The sequence below is a fragment of the Pollicipes pollicipes genome, unplaced genomic scaffold (genome assembly GCF_011947565.3).
Source record: "Pollicipes pollicipes isolate AB1234 unplaced genomic scaffold, Ppol_2.1 Scaffold_3087;HRSCAF=3621_pilon_pilon_pilon, whole genome shotgun sequence".
In the NCBI taxonomy this organism is placed as follows: domain Eukaryota; kingdom Metazoa; phylum Arthropoda; class Thecostraca; order Pollicipedomorpha; family Pollicipedidae; genus Pollicipes; species Pollicipes pollicipes.
The window spans coordinates 23,156,356-23,174,174 of NW_023596225.1; the positions used below are offsets into that span (position 1 = coordinate 23,156,356).

Here is a 17,819-nt window from a genome sequence, read left to right on the forward strand (position 1 = left end):
CTGCGGGCTTAAAAAGTGGCACCTCTGGTATAAATGATGTCATAGCAAATGGAAGTTTGTGATTGGCACAACGGGCGGCAAGGGCCAGTTACCAAGAAGCACATTGGTTGAAGTTTGAACCGGTGCGTGAATATAACCGTGCGGTAATTCGTTCCCTTCACCCAAAGTGCGTTTCAAAAAGAGCCACTGTGCTAAAAGCCATAAGCAAAAAATCCAACCTATGGTATAACGATTCGTTAAATTGCGGGATAATAGTCTCATGCTTGCACACCTTTTTTCTGTGCAACGAATGGTTTCAGCCTTCGTAGCAATCGCCACGCGAGCATTTTTACAAATAGGTGTCTTGCAAACTTTGCAGAACACATATGTTGGGAAAAGCCGGACAAATGAAATGTATTGCTGTCAAAATGGTGAACAGGAGTAAATTCACTTCCGCAAGAGTGGCTGCTTAAAATAGCAATTCTGAGCTTTTCAGTCGGATTTTGAGGAAACTGGCATTACTGATCAAAATAGACGCATCTGAAACTATCAATAAATAGAAAAAAAAACAATAACAAAGCATGCTCCCTTTACGGTAACATTCACTGGCTCTGTTCCACACTTGTATGGAGTTTTGGACCGAGACAGTACATTTCAAAAGTGTTCTTGTAGTTCAAAGTTGTGGCCGTTTTAAGACTTAAAGGCTAAAGGGAATGTTCCACATCTTTAAATGTGAAGCTTTCCACTTAAATGGCGTGTGTTAGTCGAATTGTATTTTTTTTTGCGCACGTAGGATTGCCGGGCATTTTGATTTATATCGATTGCTATCCTTTAACTCTATGAGCTCGCTTCCATTGGTCAAATATTTCAAGTGTCCCTAGGTTTGTGCTGGAAGCACACAGTTATCAGATGACCCCAAAATGTTGTGTTTTTTTCATCACTTACTTACCGTTCATATCGCAAACGTAGCGTTAGCGTCAGTGAATGGTCTTCCGATAAGGGAACTCGTCAGCACTGGTAGCAAATTTCGAACACCACGACTGCGACTCTTGTGCAAACAACGCATTTGCTTACACCTTTACTGAAGAATTGAGGCGAGGCATTATTAGCACGATTGACGGATGGATAATTGCTCCGACTGGCGTCATCGGCTAATGTGTTGGTTTGCACAATCTAACATACCAGAGAAGGATATTAATCCAAAAAATTAATCCATCCGGAACGTATTACTTCCATCGAAGGCCCTAGCACTAAACGTGTCACCGGCGGGCCGAATTCCGCTGATTCGACTGATGACGTCACAAGTGTACTCGGCTTGCAATAGCGAACGTCCGACACATGCCTACCGCAGTTTGTTGAGCTTTTTGAACGAGTTAAGACTGCGGGCCTTTGAATATTTTTGGTTGAAATAAAAGAAGATTGTTTGTTCTCCGAGAAGACCATAATATCAGCTCCACAGCTTATTATTCCGCGATTGGCTCGCGCCCAAGCCAGGCGCCTATGGCTGGAAAGCCGGGTAACAGAGTGTCACTCAGTTTTCTCGGGAGCAAGTGCCTAATTGGAACAAAGTTATGCGCTAACTGAAATATGTTGTGGATGCAGCTTACAAAACTACAAACGAGAAATCCCCGTGAAAGGAAAGCTGAAGGTAAGGTCAGAGATCTCCAGACCTTCTTCACGTGGTAGCTTACAGGGGATGGGCCTAATGGAGCGTGTTTTGTCTTTTTTAAATGTATATGCTTTCTGGCTAAGTAATAATGCTGTGTTCCTCACGTGTCGATGTCATGATGGGATCAGGCCAAGATCATGCCATAGGTCAGCCTGGAAATTTGCTTAATTCATGTGAGTAATGCTGTATTTCAATGTTTTAAACAATATACACACATGCATATATATATATATATATATATATATATATATATATGTGAAGGTGTGTGTGTGTGTGTGTGTGTGTGTGTGTGTGTGTGGTGTGTGGGTGTGTGTGTGTGTGTGTGTGTGTGTGGTGTGTGTGTGTGTGTGTGTGTGTGTGTGTGTGTGTGTGTGTGTGTGTGTGTGTGTGTGTGTGTTTGAACTGCGAGTTTCTAATCCTTCAGAAGTCAGACCTAAAGACATAGTGGTGGTCGGGGCATGCCGTTCCAAGTTGCCGCGGCACGGTAGGGAAAGGCTCGCTTGGTGACTGCTAATCGGCACCTGGGCAGGTGGAGAGACATTGACGTGGAGGACCAGTCTCCCTAAGTGAAAGGGAGGAACGCGGCCTGAAAGGAGATTGGACGCCCGGGCGATTCTTTGCATCTAAGGGCTTTGATTACTTTTAAGCACGTCCCTCTATTTCACCAAGTCATCAATCTGGAGTCAGCCTAGAGATTCCAGAGCCGGGGGCATTTGCTGGCTGTTTTTTTTGCCTTCAGCACAAACCTGGCAGCAAAATTCAAAGCTTTTTGGATCCTGTACACCTGACAATCACGCCACCCCATGCGCATAGACAGTAAGTTATGTATGGAAAATGTAGGTTTTGGTGATAAGTGTGCGAAAATCAGGTGTAAAGTAATGCCTGAGACGGTACAGTGAGACTATAATTTCGTACCATTTTTGTACACTTTGGTGCCATTGCTGCCAGTATCTACAGTTTGGTCAGAATAACTGCCGGGTGTCTTTTGGAAAACCGCACAGACTAGAACACCATCCCATTAACTGACCACCAAACCCATTCGAATTCCCATGACCCATCTCGTATCGTTGCTCGGCGTAGTCCAAAGGTCAGGTTTTGACAAGTAAGGCAAAAACCTTGGCCCAGGGCCTAACATTTGCCGCTTGTAATGGGTGCTGCCAAGGCATGGCATTCATAGGTTGTGACAACTTACGATGCCTGTTCGTTTCCTCAGTTACGCGCGGCAACCGTGCGTTGTTCGCATGGTGCATCGACGGGGCTACACTGGTGCTGGAATGCGCCGCGTGCCGCCCGAGAGCGATGGTTACTAGGCCGCCGGCGCAAGGCTTAGCGCAGAGCTCCGGACACGCGCGTGGCAGGGCCTGGGGCGGGGCCGTCGTGAAGGGCCGTGTTTATTGTCATTGTCCGTGAAGCCGGCTCCATTATCAGTGATTTGTGAGCATACATTTTCTTACTTTCCACTTTGCGCGCCAGCCGTCCAGGGTCGGTGGATTTCCCCAGCGGAGCGTGAACGGCGAGCAAGCCGGGCATAGCCGGGAATTCCCCGTTAAACCGAAGACGACCATTAGGTCGAGAGGGGCCTGAGAGCTGGAAGCGGACCCCCCCCCCCCCCCCTCCCCCGACGCTCCAGCCGATCGGGCCCGCATCAACAAGGCGACGCCAGGTGCCCCCCGGAACGGCCATAACGGCGGCCCCTCTGTCAAAGTGGTTCAACGCACCAAGATACGAAGAGGCGACAGCCAGGTGACCGGCGACGCAACATGCGCACAGGAATGTGCAAATAACGTGTGAGGAGCTTGCCGCTTCGCCCCAGGACCCCGCCTCGCCGGCGCCGCCGTCGCTCCAGCTGGCATCAGAAGCTCCGCGCCACGTGGAAACTGGGCCAGAGGGAATCGTGCAGGGCCCGCCCGAGGCGAGGGCGGGCGGGCCTTGCGTCGTCGCCAGCGACGCCACACCCGAGATCTGGCCCAGGGGCTCGTTGGGGCCGGACTCTGGAAGCAGCGCAGGACGGCCCGCCGACACATTGGACGGAGGGGGCGAGGCGGCAAATCTATTGGGTCACGTAAGAAAACGAGGGCTGGCCGACCCAGCTGGAAGGGCCCACCAGAAAAGACGAAGAGTCTCGGGGAAAGTCACGACGGAGAGTCCGGGGAAGGCGCGAAAGTGAAGGTGAGCGTGGAGAGTCCAGAGAGGACGGAGTCTCCCTGGGAGTTCCGAGGAACGAGGAGCGAGGAGAAGTGGTGGTGACAACCAGGCGGCGACATCTGGCCCTGCGTACAACGGGACACCGGTGCCAACATGCACGTGTGAATCCGCAGGCTGTTGTCCCTTTCCCTACCGGGCCATGAACGCTCCTGTGTCCTTGGCCCTCCCCACCGGACGGGCGCGGGCCACGGCCACCTCCCGTCAAGTTAGGGGGGGGGGGGTGGGGCGCTGGCCATGCGACCCTCCCGGACGGGCAATATGGTTCGAGCCCACTTCCATAATTAAGGAAGGAGGTAGGGGACGTGACAGGTCACGTAGTTCGTCCATGTCTCAGTGATCTGGTAAATACAGGCAGCGGTCTGCGTGTTAAATGGTTTGGCGTGGAAGCGAGGCTGGAGTGATTCGGTCAGGCGGCGACAGGACACTCGCATCCGGCGTGGGGGGGCATGGTGACCGAGGCCATGAGCATGCGCTTTGGCGCGACGGGTTGCCCGTTAGCCCGCACCGAGGCTATCCTGATTCATAAACTAAAACAACCACCTCACCTCACATACTACACTTCAGGTGTATTTCTGTTCTCGGACACACCAACAGATGACACATCAACCGCGACCATTATTTTCTGCTATATTACCGGCTGCGTCAAAATAATGATCCACGCGCCAGACTGTCGTCTGATGGATGTCTGCGATGTCTGCTCTTTCATCCGAAATAATGAAGCAGTTTTCGTCATTTTTGAACCCCATTACAAAATCAGATGCCACCAGGGTTGTATTCGAGGCGTACCAAGAATGTTTTGTTCTGCGTGACGTCGTGTAGAATCTGTGCCTGCCGGACGCGTTCGCAGCGCGACACGATTTCTGTTCACATCTTCGTAACTTACGTGCACGCGGGATCCAAGCATTCACGTTCGGACGTACTACGCGTATTCCGAACAATGCAAACAGTAAATAATGCTGTTTGCGGCGTATAACACACCTTTGCATTTTCTGTTACAGGTCCGGGGCGTGCACATTGGTTTGTAATTGAACTTGAAGCGTAAATATCTCTCTTACTTTAACCAAACGGCGGAAGAAGATCCCGTGCCCGCGGCGAAGACTCTACGTAACGGCGCGTACATGTTTGTCGTTCGGATGGCGGTGAACATCAAAAGGCGTAGCATCTGTTGAGACATCAATGGCGTACATTCTTTGTCGTCCAGGTCGCTTCGAACGCACCCCAAATCTCGCTTTTGCTGCTCATGGTGAAAAAAATACGAAAGCTATTCGTAACTGTAATCGTGCACCGCATAGCCACAAAAGGCCACAGCCACACCTTCAAAAAAAGAAAATTGTCATGCGCATTGACAAAAGTATATAACCATCTTACAATGAAATGTAACGCATGAATATGCTTAGTATGATGTTACTTGCTGGGGTTAAATGAGATTGCTGACATGACCACGAGGATTAGTAGCTACATAATGACAAGATATGTTATCACATTAGCAAGCATTTTAGTTACCATGAAAGGAATGAGAGCTCTAGTTTTTGATAACGTATACGCATACACTCACAGATGCATGTCCACTCACATCTAAGTTGTCAATGCGATCTGTTCATCACAAAATTTGTTGCTGGAATATGTGGATGAGCTATGCACGCTTCTGAATTGATATCTCCAGTAAGCATTTTTGTGGCTGTTTAGTGATAATTTCCATTTGATTGGCTTTCAATACAATCTGTGTGACGTGGCAAAATTGAAAATCTTGTCCTAATCCACGTTGTCGTGGAAATTTCGGATCCGGTCTTATCTGGCCCGCGGATGCATCTTCAGCCCGTAGATCGATCCAATCCTTAAGTGCGCTTATGGTGCTGCATTTTCAGCCAGGCTCCCTTAAAGATTAGCTGCTGAAATGCACCCTGGACAGCCTCGACGTTTTCCGAGAACTGGTGGCGACGCTGCTGGTTCCAGGGGGAATACCGGACTAGAGTTGCACAGCTGGAATTTAAAACAGTACCTATGCTTCATGGTTCAGGATGCGTTCCTGGTGGCGAGGTTGGCTCACAAATTGCAGTTTAGCTAAGGCAGCATTCAACTGGCAGACAAGAAGGTGCATCCAGGTGCAGCCAACACCTGCAGGGCGGCACAGTTTATCATCTCTCACAGCCCTACCGGTCATCCAGTCTCATCTTCCCTCGCGTGCCCCGACCTTCCGGTACGTTCCCCGCACTCCCCACAGGTGGCGCCGCGCGCGGCGTGATCAAGGCTACCTCCAGCGCTGCGCAGTACACTTCGCGCGGTTCTGACAGAATAGTTGCCCCGTCCCTGCACAACAACACGTCGCGGTTTGTCAGTGCGCAGAACGGCCGTCAAATACCAGGCAACACCTGTCACAGCTGCGGCCCGGTTGCCGTCATTGCATAAAGCCAAGCCGACGGCGCGGCGCGAGCAGAGTTCAGCCATGTTCCGCGACACGACCGCGGCACTGGCAGCATGGGTGATGGTGCTTCTGATGGTGACGACGAACGTCGCCTCGGGTAAGCGTGCGTCTTGTACATGTGGGGAGGCGCGTCATCTTTGTCGAGGATTGGGTACGGGTGATGGCTTGGTAATTTGTCCTGCTGGGAAAATCTACAGCCGTTGATGTTCGTACCTCTCATTCGTATGGGAACATTAGTATTCCTTTTCACTGCACTGGTAAAGTGACAAAGCTACATGCACAATGCCTCTTAAAGGGACTGCTTCACATTTATATGGAGGTTTGAAGTTGCATAGTCATTTTGGAGACGTTTTAGTGCCGTTCATAATCTTGCCCTTCTTAAGACCTAAGCCTCTCTAGTTTCTGGGCAACACGCCCGTGAAAATGGGGTAAGGTGTATCGAAAGACTATTTCAAAGTTGCCTTGGCATTTATGACGCGATAATAACGTCATTTGAATCCTGCCATTCCGTAAGCTTTGCGGCGATCAAGGCCAATAAAAACCGTAGTCGCGTCGTTCATATCTGGCGTTCGTGGGCACGATTGCCAGATACAACGGTCGTCAATTGGCTGCTAATCATTGCAGTGTAAGATGTGATGACGTCAGCCAGCCATGACGCATTGAGGAGTACATTAACTGGGCAGATAATTGTGCTGTCTAGAGCAGTCTTTTCCATTTAAAAAGTATACCAATGGTTATGAGTGATGTTGTTTTCTCATATCTGATGGTTCTCTCAATGTCCTCAAATGGGAAACATTCCATCTGAAAGCAGTGTTCCGTTTTCCTATGGGGTTTTGAACTGAACTAGCCATCTTGAAGATCATTCAGTGCAGTTTATAGCCCTGCCCTTCTCAAGACCTAAACCCCTGCAGTTTCTGAGCTACACGCCCGCGAAGACGTGGACAGCATTTCGGGGAAACTATTTCCAAGTCACCAAGCCATTCATGACGTCATAATAACGTTATTCAAATCCTGCCATTTCATAAGTCTCTATGTTCAATATATGTAGTGCATACTGTAGTGCATTTCAATATGCCTGGCATATTTCTGCTTTGTAACTCCAGTTTTATACTGAACTTTGTTCTACCCGGCATCTGTTGCCTTGATCGACACCCTCCTTCCGATTGCAGGCGCGTCCACAACTGACGTCATCTGCCACTACGACGACATCGGTCCTACGGTGCGGTGCCGCCCTGTGCCTGACGCCTGCCACAGTCATTCAGAGTGCGGCCCCAGCTACGGCTGCTGCTATTACGTGTGCAACAAGTCATGCCGCCCCACCTGTTCGGCCCAGTGTGAAGCGGGCACACGCTGCACACTGGACGCGGGCGGCACCACAGCCTCCTGTCAACCGTTCGTTCCGATCTATCGCTGAATCGTATGGCGTTAAAGCTGAACTTAAACGGTGCATGTCACGGCTGCTGTCGTTATGCGGTCGCGATGGGGATCTGATCGGAGGTTAGACGGAACATATTGCTGACCTGCCTCCGTGTCCACCAGTGAGAGGCTGCAAGTATATGCAACGCGTGTGTAGAATGTAGCTGCACAACAAGAGTGAATAATATGGGCTTAATTTGATTTTCACAGTGGGTTAATGCACTGACATTTTCTAAGATTTCTAGTGACCGTGTGTGTTTTTAATATATACCTTATTATCCGACAAGGAAAGGGTTTACATGACATTTCATCAACGATCAAGACCGAAGCTGCGTGTATCCAACTAAGAATGAGTTATGATGTGAGACTCGACTACATTTTTTGGCCACGCCTTCAATACTCCCACATTATAGGACAGCATCCTACAGCATAGCCACCCACGAGGATCGTTTGAGGGCGTTTTACGCGGGCTGCGCCATTTTGACTTACGTTAGTACTATGAAGAACAATGCGGGCTTTGGGGATCATTTGATTTAAGCATCATTCATCGTCGATCATGTTTGAGTTTGTTAGCTGTTTTAGTACGGCATAGCTAAGAAGAGGGACGCAGATGAACAGGGCGAAGCCAAAATGTGGGAATTTGTTTTGTCGTATGTGCGTCAGACATGCCAACGAATGGTTTCAAAAGCTTCGAAAAGTTTCGGAAAGAATAGATCTGACATACGTGTCCATAGAAAAAACCGAATCTTGATTGTAGACAGCCAAACGCTATGTTAGCAGAAAATTCGTCTTTACATTTGTTTTTGGGATGTCTGCAAAACGTCTGTGTACGAAAATTGCTGTCAAAAGCTGGACAGTTGCAACATAAATGCTGTCTGCATTCTTGTGCGGAGACGCGCGCAGATTTAGAAGATTGTTAATCTACGCGCATCAACGAATCAGATTAGTCCAGACGTTTTTTTTTGGCGGAAATGGCGTGGTTGTGCCTCATGTTAGAATAAATGTACATGTACTTTTTCACCGTTTGATGACTGTGGTATGCCTTAAGAACGCCCACATGACTGACCCAAGGAATCAGCTATTGCACGCCGCCGTGCGACCGACGAGAGCCCGGCGATGTCGCGAAGGATGTCTTTGGATCAGCGTTTTTGTCGTTATCAACGATGGTTACGTCATAGAACATACGTACATCAAATGCAAATTTGTGCACACATTCAATGCGCAATTCTAGCAAATTAATTGTACGTAATTAAACATGACGGCCCTATCATAAACGCATGCATTTCGGCACCCGCGGCTGCAAAAAAAAACATCGTAAGCCATGTTATTGTATGCTGTGTTGTTATGAATCTAATTGGAACAGCCTGTTTTTACCGGCGTTGAAAAATGGGTTGAGACCGCATGATTGGGGTCAATATTCCTGTGCACGTTGCGCACATTACACCAAAGAGCACATTACTTTTGCGAAAAAGGCGCGTCTGAAGCTCATCGGCGGCATCTGAAATGAAACAACACTGTTCTATTTACGCTCATTTCAGTAACTCGATGAATCCGGTAAATTCCGTGCCTTCTATACGGGCCAAGGCTTCCTTGCCATCCAGGCCTAAGGGGCATGTTTCACATTTGAAAACTCCGTCATTCTGGCTCTGAGAGCCCATTCCCAAGCCTAAAAGGAATGTTTCACGTTTGAAAATCCCGTCGTTTTGGCTCTGAGTGCCCATTGACAAGCGGGGATGAGGCCAAGGCCGCGGTGTGCATTGGTCGCGGCCTCTGTAACAATGAGGACTCTCCGTCAGTCATGGGCCGACAGAGCCTAATACAGGGTTTTTTGTTGGTAAGGGCCCTAACCGGTCAGGAGAACATTTGCTGAGCAGGGACAGGGAATGGACCGAAACGCCTGAGGATCTCTTGTGTTGGTTAGGGCTCTCTGCCAATGAAAGCGGATATGAGGGCTCAGATGAGAGTCTACAATGGACAATGAAGGAAGCCAGAGGGTGTCGGCCAGGTCCCCCATTGCGGAGTAGGGTGCCTTCCGCGCCATTTCAGCTAACGGCCTGTTAAACCGAACGGGAGCATCTGTACCAATTATTGGATCGCGATAAGAGACATTGTTACGACAATGAGGACTACTGCGTCAATCTAGAACCAACTGCCCGGCGAGAGTCTCGGTCCCGGTCAGGGAAAGGACCAATGCAGGATGCATTCCTTTAAGTGCCTCCAGGTCAATCAGGGGGACCCGCCACCGTGTCATCAGACTGACAACTGGTATGCACCCCACCGTGGGACGCATTAGACTTTCAGCCCTTGGCCGGGAACGATAATGTCCCCTTAGTACGCACGCACGTGGCTCCTAGCCCAGAAAAGGCGAGGTGTCTCATTAGTGTTCAAAAGAGTGAATCAAAATGAGGTCGGAGAATAAAAAAGCCAGCGCATGTTTGCCAGGGAACGTTAATCCTTTTACACCATCTACTTATTGAACAAGTTACCTGAGAAAATTTTAAGCCTGTGCACTCGCAATCTAAGGAGCAAGGACATGAGCACCACGCAGCGGGTGCGCGCGTGCGAAAGACCGTCGTGACGTAATGCCTCCGAATGTCTTCCAAAATCAATTCAGACCACTCAAACCTGAGGCTGGCGGATGTGTTTTACCGTTATAGTTGAGTTTGCCATATGGAATGAATAAATAGCTACAGCAACATACAACTTAGAGGTTCTCTCTTAACTCTTTCAGTTCCATCAAAAGTTGGCTGGGCTGTAAATGCCAATCCGCCCCATTACCAACTGCAAAACCGCACAAGTGAAATATCTGCCAAAACTACCTCTTTAAAATGCGAAATGATGCTTTGAAGTGTTTACAGGCACTCATTTCTATAAGTCATCATCTTTATCTGCTCGTTGGCCGCCACCGGGTACTAAAAGCGTCAGGTCCGACGACGCGCGTCCTCTGGAGACTGCAACGCTGGGTGACGGGGTTTTTATTTCCAAGCCTCGCGAGCGCGCGGGTTCAGAATTGTGCTACATTGTTTTGGGAATCGTTTCTGACTGAAGGTTGAATATTGTCAGACGGACAAAGCGTGGACATGTCAATATAATTTTTGACCCAATTTCAATCCACAACCATCGTTCACGGAGTCCTAAATATTTCTGCAGAGCCCAGAAAATAATCTGGCAAAGCCTCTGAGTTCTATTGGTTTAGAAAAAGTACACTTAACCATTGTGAAATGAAAAACGCCAGTGGTTGATTTCATGCGGTCATTTTACGGCCACTTCTTTCGGGTAATGCATTTCAAAATATGAATAAAATGAAATCTGCTGGTAGCGCCTCTGGCTTATGTTCCAGTTTTAGGCGGGAAATGAATTAAACGGAGAAAATCGCGTCCCCTTGAAATTTAATGGACTGCACTGGCTTTTTTTTGGAAGGAGCCCTTCACTACCTGGGGCCATTTGTCAACACTGCACCCATTCTCCCTTCTTACCAATCCTCTGCTTGCTCCTCTGCTCCACATCTCGATCTCTAAGGATCTGTCTGCACATTTACGGAGGGAAACGCGTTTCGAGTGCAAAATTACAGCGCTGATGCTAATGGGCCCTTTTTGTTTTTGGCTGGACAGAGAAAGTGCAGCTGATCCCAGATAAACGCCAGATATCCATCCAGCTGCAAGCAGGAGCAAAGGCTACTTTTGCTTTTAATATGTGTGTAGAGTAGCTTCTCGTAGTATCAAGACCTTCCTCATAAGTTGGGTTGGGGGAGGGGCTGATGGTACCTATTGCTGCCGTTGCTGTATTGCTGCAAACATTGTTGGCAACCCATCCCTATAAGGCATGCGCATAAGTAATATTTGGCAAAGGAACAGGACGTGTGAAGTAGAGCACTTCACGGATTCAATTTTCAGGATTCGGTACAGTCTAGTCCAGCTAGTTCAGATCCAACCTCCCCGCCGATCTACTTTTCCAAAATTTATCAATTCAGTGGTGGTAGGTGGTAGTCGTGGATGGTGCCTATTGCTGCCGTTGCTTTATTGCTGCAAACATTGTTGGCAACCCACGTCTATAAGACATGCACATAAGGAATATTCACCAAAGGAACAGGACGTGTGAAGTAGAGCACTTCTCGGATTAAATTTTCAGAGTCCGGTGCAGCCCGGTCCGGCTAGGTCAGATCCCCAACATTCTGGCTTTCCGAGATATATCAATCCAATTTAGTTCGCTCCAACTTACCAGAACAAATTTATCAAGTGAATCCGTGCGAATCGACTTTCCATGGACGACTTTCAAAAAAGTTACAGCAAATTCGGTTCGTCTGAGTGTCTTGAATTGAAGTTGATTGCTCTTTTCCATTTCAAAAGGGTCATAAGTTGCCACAGGCCAATGGGTGTTAAGATTTTTGTAGCTTGCGACATTTTGGGAACGCAATTCTGCATGAAGACCAGAGCAAACAAGGATCATCATCATATTTATGAAATCCCAGATTTTTTGTCCAATACCTTAAAAGCATCATCATGTCACAAGGGCAAATCGCTTCAGGTTTCAATAACCTGAAGGTGTGGGCACATTTCCTAGCAATTGCAGCCCGCAGGTTAGGTGCAACATGCCCACACATACCACTCGACAATCTCAGCGGCACCCAATTCACAAACGCGAGACGGCGCTCATCTAGTACACCTTCTGAATAACTATAACAACCACCTCACCTCACATACTACACTTCAGGTGTGTTTCTGTTCTCGGACACATCAACGGATGACACATCAACCGCGACCATTATTTCCTGTTATATTACCGGCTGCGTCAAAATAATGATCCACGCGCCAGACTGTCGTCTGATGGATGTCTGCGATGCTTGCTCTTTCATCTGAAAGAATGAAGCAGTTTTCGTCATTTTTGAACCCCATTACAAAATCAGATGCCACCAGGGTTGTATTCGAGGCGTACCAAGAATGTTTTGTTCTACGTGACGTCATGTAGAATCTTTGCCTGCCTGACGCGTTCTTAGCGCGACACGATTTCTGTTTACATCTTCGTAACTTGAGTACACGCGAGATCCAAACATTCACGTTCGGACGTACTATGCGTATTCCGAACAATGCAGACAGCAAATAATGGGGTTTGCAGCGTATAAGCACCTTTTCATTTACTGCTGCAGGTCCGGGTTGTGTACATTGGTTTGTAATTGAGCTTGACGCGTAAATATCTCCCTTACTTTAACCAAACGGAGGAAGAAGATTCCGTGCGTGCGGCGAAGTCTCTACGTAACGGCGCGTACATGTGTGTCGTTCGGATTGCAGCGAGCATCAAAAGGCGTAGCATCTATTGAAGCATCAATGGCATAGATTCTTTGTCGTCCAGATGGCTGCGAATACGCCCCAAATCTCGCTTTTGCTGCTCATGCTGAAAAAATACGAAGGCTTTTCGTAACTGTAATCGTGCATCGCACAGCCACCAAACGTCACAGTCAGACCTTCAAAAAAAAAAATGTCATGCACATTGATAACAGTGCGCAACCATCTAACAATGAAATGCGATGCATGAAATATATAGCATGATGTCACTTGCTAGGGTTATATGAGATTGCTGACAAGACCACGAGGATTAGTAGCTATGTTATGACAAGATATGTTATTACATTAGAAAACATTTTAGTTACCTTGGAAGGAAGGAGAGTTCTAGTTTTTGATACCTATACGTATACACTCACAGATGCACATATACCCACAATTAACTTGGCAATGTGATCTGTTCATCAACAAATTTGTTGTTGGAATATATGGATGAGCTAGGTACGGTTCTGAGTTGATATCTTCAGTACGCATTTTTGCGACTATTTCAGTGATAATTTCCATTTGATTGGTTTTCAACACAAGCTGTGTGAGGCCGCAAAATTGAAAATCCGGTCCGGTCCTAATCCATGTTGCCGTGGACATTTCTGATCCGGTCTTATCTGGCCCGCGGATGCATCTTCAACCAGTAGATCGATCCAATACTTGAAGGGCGCTTATGGTGGTGCCTTTTCAGCCACGTTCCCTTAAAGATTAGCTGCAGAAATGCAGCCCAGACAGGCTCGTCGTTTTCCGAGAACTGGTGGCGACGCTGCTGGTTCCAGGGTAAATACCGGATTAGAGTTGCACAGCAGGAATTTCCAACAATACCGATACTTCATGGTTTCTTCATGGTTCATGATGCGTTCCTGGTGGCGAGGTTGGCTCACAAATTGCAGTTTATCTAAGACAGCATTCAACTGGCAGACGAGAAGGTGCATCCAGGTGCAGCCAATACCTGCACCGCGGCGCAGTTACGTCATCCATCACAGCCCCACCACTCATCCAGTCGCGTCTGCCCTGACGTGTCCCGGCCTTCCGGTATGTTCCCTGCACTCCCCACAGGTAGCGCCGCGCGCGGCGTGATCAAGGCTGCCTCCAGCGCTGCGCAGTACACTTCGCGCGGTTCTGACAGAAAAGTTACCCCGTTCCTGCACAACAACGCGTCGCGGTCTGTCGGTGCGCAGAACGGCCGTCAAATACCAGGCAGCGCTTGTCACGGCCGCGACCCGGCTGCCGTCATTGCATAAAGCCAAGCCGACGGCGCGGCGCGAGCAGAGTTCAGCCATGTTCCGCGACACGACCGCGGCCCTGGCAGCATGGGTGGTGGTGCTTTTGATGGTGACGGCGAACGTCGCCTCGGGTAAGCGTGCGTCTTGTACATGTGGGGAGACGCGTCATCTTTGTCGAGGATTGGGCACGGGTGATGGCTTGGTAATTTGTCCTGCTGGGAAAACCTACAGCCGTTGATGTTCGTATCTCTCATTCGTGTGGAAACATTAGTATTAATTTTCACTGCACTGGTATATTGACAAAGCTACATACACAATGCCTCTTAAAGGGACTGCCTCACGTTTATATGGAGGTTTGAACTTGCACAGTCATTTTGGAGACGTTTTAGTGCCGTTCATAATCTCGCCCTTTTTAAGACCTAAGTCTCTCTAGTTTCTTGGCAACACGTCCGTGAAAATGGGGTAAGGTGTATCGAAAAGACTATTTCAAAGTTGCCTTGGCAGTTATGACGCGATAATAACGTCATTTGAATCCTGCCATTCCGTAAGCTTTGCGGCGATCAAGGCCAATAAAAACCGTAGTCGCGTCGTTCATATCTGGCGTTCGTGGGCACGATTGCCAGATACAACGGTCGTCAATTGGCTGCTAATCATTGCAGTGTAAGATGTGATGACGTCAGCCAGCCATGACGCATCGAGGAGTACATTAACTGGGCAGAGAATTGTGCTGTCTAGAGCAGTCTTTTCCATTTAAAAAGTGTACCAATAGTTATGAGTGATGTTGTTTTCTCATATCTGATGGTTCTCTCAATGTCCTCAAATGGGAAACATTCCATCTGAAAGCAGTGTTCCGTTTTCCTATGGGGTTTTGAACTGAACTAGCCATCTTGAAGATCATTCAGTGCAGTTTATAGCCCTGCCCTTCTCAAGACCTAAACCCCTGCAGTTTCTGAGCTACGCGCCCGCGAAGACGTGGACAGTATTTCGGGGAAACTATTTCCAAGTCACCAAGCCATTCATGACGTCATAATAACGTTATCCAAATCCTGCCATTTCATAAGTATTTATGTTCAGTATATGTAGGGCATACTGTAGTGCATTTCAATATGTCTGGTATATTTCTACTTTGTAACTCCAGTTTTACACTGAACTTTGTTCTACCCGGCATCTGTTGCCTTGATCGACACCCTCCTTCCGATTGCAGGCGCGTCCACGACTGACGTCATCTGCCACTACGACGACATCGGTCCTACGGTGCGGTGCCGCCCTGTGCCTGACGCCTGCCACAGTCATGCGGAGTGCGGCCCCGGCTACGGATGCTGCTATTACGTGTGCAACAAGTCATGCCGCCCCACCTGTTCGGCCCAGTGCGAAGCGGGCACACGCTGCACACTGGACGCGGGCGGCACCACGGCCTCCTGTCAACCGTTCGTTCCTATCTATCGCTGAATCGTATGGCGTTAAAGCTGAACTTAAACGGTGAATGTCACGGCTGCTGTCATTATGCGATCGCGATGAGGATCTGATCGGAGGTTAGACGGAACATATTGCTGACCTGCCTCCGCGTCCACCAGTGAGAGGCTGCGAGTACATGCAACGCGGGTGTAGAATGTAGCTGCACAACAAGAGTGAATAATATGAGCTTCATTGGACTTTCACAATGGGTTAATGCACTGAAATTTTCTAAGATTTCTAATGACTGTGTGAGTTTCTAATATATACCTTGTTCTCCGACAAGGAAAGGGTTTACGTGACATTTCATCAACAATCAAGACCGAAGCTGCGTGCATCCAACTAAGAATGAGTTATGATGTGAGACTTGACTACATTTTTTGGCCATGCCTTCAATACTCCCACATTATAGGACAGTATCATACAGCATAGTCACCCACGAGGATCGCTTGAGGGTGTTTTACGCGGGCTACGCCATTTTTACTTACATTAGTACTATGAGGAACAATGCGGGCTTCGGGGATCATTTAATTTAAGCATCATTCATCGTCGATCATGTTTGAGTTTGTCAGCTGTTTTAGTACGGCATAGCTACCAAGAGGGACGCAGATGAACAGGGCGAAGTCAAAATGTGGGAATTTGTTTTGTCGTATGTGCGTCAGACATGCCAACGAATGGTTTCAACAGCTTCGAAAAGTTTCGGAAAGAATAGATCTGACATACGTGTCCATAGAAAAAACCGAATCTTGATTGTAGCTAGCCAAACGCTATTCTAGCAGAAAATTCGTCTTTACATTTGCTGTTGGGATGTCTGCAAAACGTCTGTGTACGAAAATTGCTGTCAAAAGCTGGATAGTTGCAAAATAAATGCTGTCTGCTTTCTTGTGCGGAGACGCGCGCAGATGCAGAAGATTGCTAATCTACTCGCATCAACGAATCAGATTAGTCCAGACGGTTTTTTTGCGGAAATGGCGTGTTTGTGCCTCATGTTGGAATAAGTGCACATGTACTTTTTCACCGTTTGATGATCGTGGTATGCCTTAAGAACGCCCACATGACCGACCCAAGGAATCAGCTCTTGCACGCCGCTGTACAACCGACGAGAGCCCGGCGATGTCGCGAAGGATGTCTGGGTCAGCGTTTTTGTCGTTATCAACATTGGTTACGTCATAGAACATGCGTACATTAAATGTAAATTTGTGCACACATTCAGTGCGCAATTCTAGCGAATTCATTATACGTAAGTAAGCATGACGGCCCTATCAGAAACGCATGCATTTTCGGCACCCGCGGCTACGAAAAAAGCATCGTAAGCCATGTTATTGTAAGCTGTGTTGTTATGAATCTAATTGGAACATGTTTTTAGCGGCGTTGAAAAAGGAGTTGAGACCGCATGATTGGGGTCAATATTCCTGTGCACGTTGCGCACATCACACCAAAGAGCACATTCCTTTTGCGAAAAAGGCGCGTCTGAAGCTCATCGGCGGCATCTGAAATAAAACAACACTGTTCTATTTACGCTTATTTCAGTAGCTCGATGAATCCGGTAAATTCCGTGCCTTCTGTCTAGGTCAAGGCCTCCTTGCCATTCAGGCTTCAGGGGCATGTTTCACATTTGGAAACTCCGTCATTCTGGCTCTGAGAGCCCATTCCCATGCCTAAAAGGAATGTTTCATGTTTGAAAATCCTGTCGTTCTGACTCTGAGAACCCATTGCCAAGCGGGGATGAGGTCAAGGCCGCAATTTGCATTGGTCGCGGCCTCTGCAACAATGAGGACCTTGCGTCACTCATGGGCCGACAGGGCCTAATACAGGTCCTTTGTCGGTAAGGGTCCCTGACCGACCAGGAGAACATTTACTGAGCAGGGTCGGCAAATGGACCCAAATGCCTGAGGATCTCTTGTGTTGGTTAGGGCTCTCTGCCAATGAAAGCGGATATGAGAGCTCAGATGAGAGTCTAGCGGATATGAGAGCTCAGATGAGAGTCTACAATGGACAATGAAGGAAGCCAAAGGGTGTCGGTCAGGTCCCCCATTGCGGAGTAGGGTGCCTTCCGCGCCATTTCAGCTAACGGCCTGTTAAACCGAACGGGAGCATCTGTGCCAGTTATTGGACCGCAGTAAGAGATA

General features: G+C 48.2%; 2 protein-coding genes across 2 annotated transcripts; both read left to right on the forward strand.

The window, feature by feature from the left end:
* The first annotated feature begins 6,119 nt into the window (after positions 1-6,119).
* On the forward strand, positions 6,120-8,482 carry LOC119090383 (uncharacterized). Its single transcript, XM_037213180.1, has 2 exons — positions 6,120-6,372; positions 7,445-8,482. The coding sequence occupies exons 1-2, from the start codon at positions 6,297-6,299 to the stop codon at positions 7,687-7,689; spliced, it is 321 nt and encodes a 106-aa protein (XP_037069075.1). The 5' UTR covers positions 6,120-6,296; the 3' UTR covers positions 7,690-8,482.
* Positions 8,483-14,134: 5,652 nt separating this feature from the next.
* LOC119090384 (uncharacterized) lies at positions 14,135-15,987 on the forward strand. Its single transcript, XM_037213181.1, has 2 exons — positions 14,135-14,369; positions 15,443-15,987. The coding sequence occupies exons 1-2, from the start codon at positions 14,294-14,296 to the stop codon at positions 15,685-15,687; spliced, it is 321 nt and encodes a 106-aa protein (XP_037069076.1). The 5' UTR covers positions 14,135-14,293; the 3' UTR covers positions 15,688-15,987.
* The last annotated feature ends 1,832 nt before the right edge of the window (positions 15,988-17,819 follow it).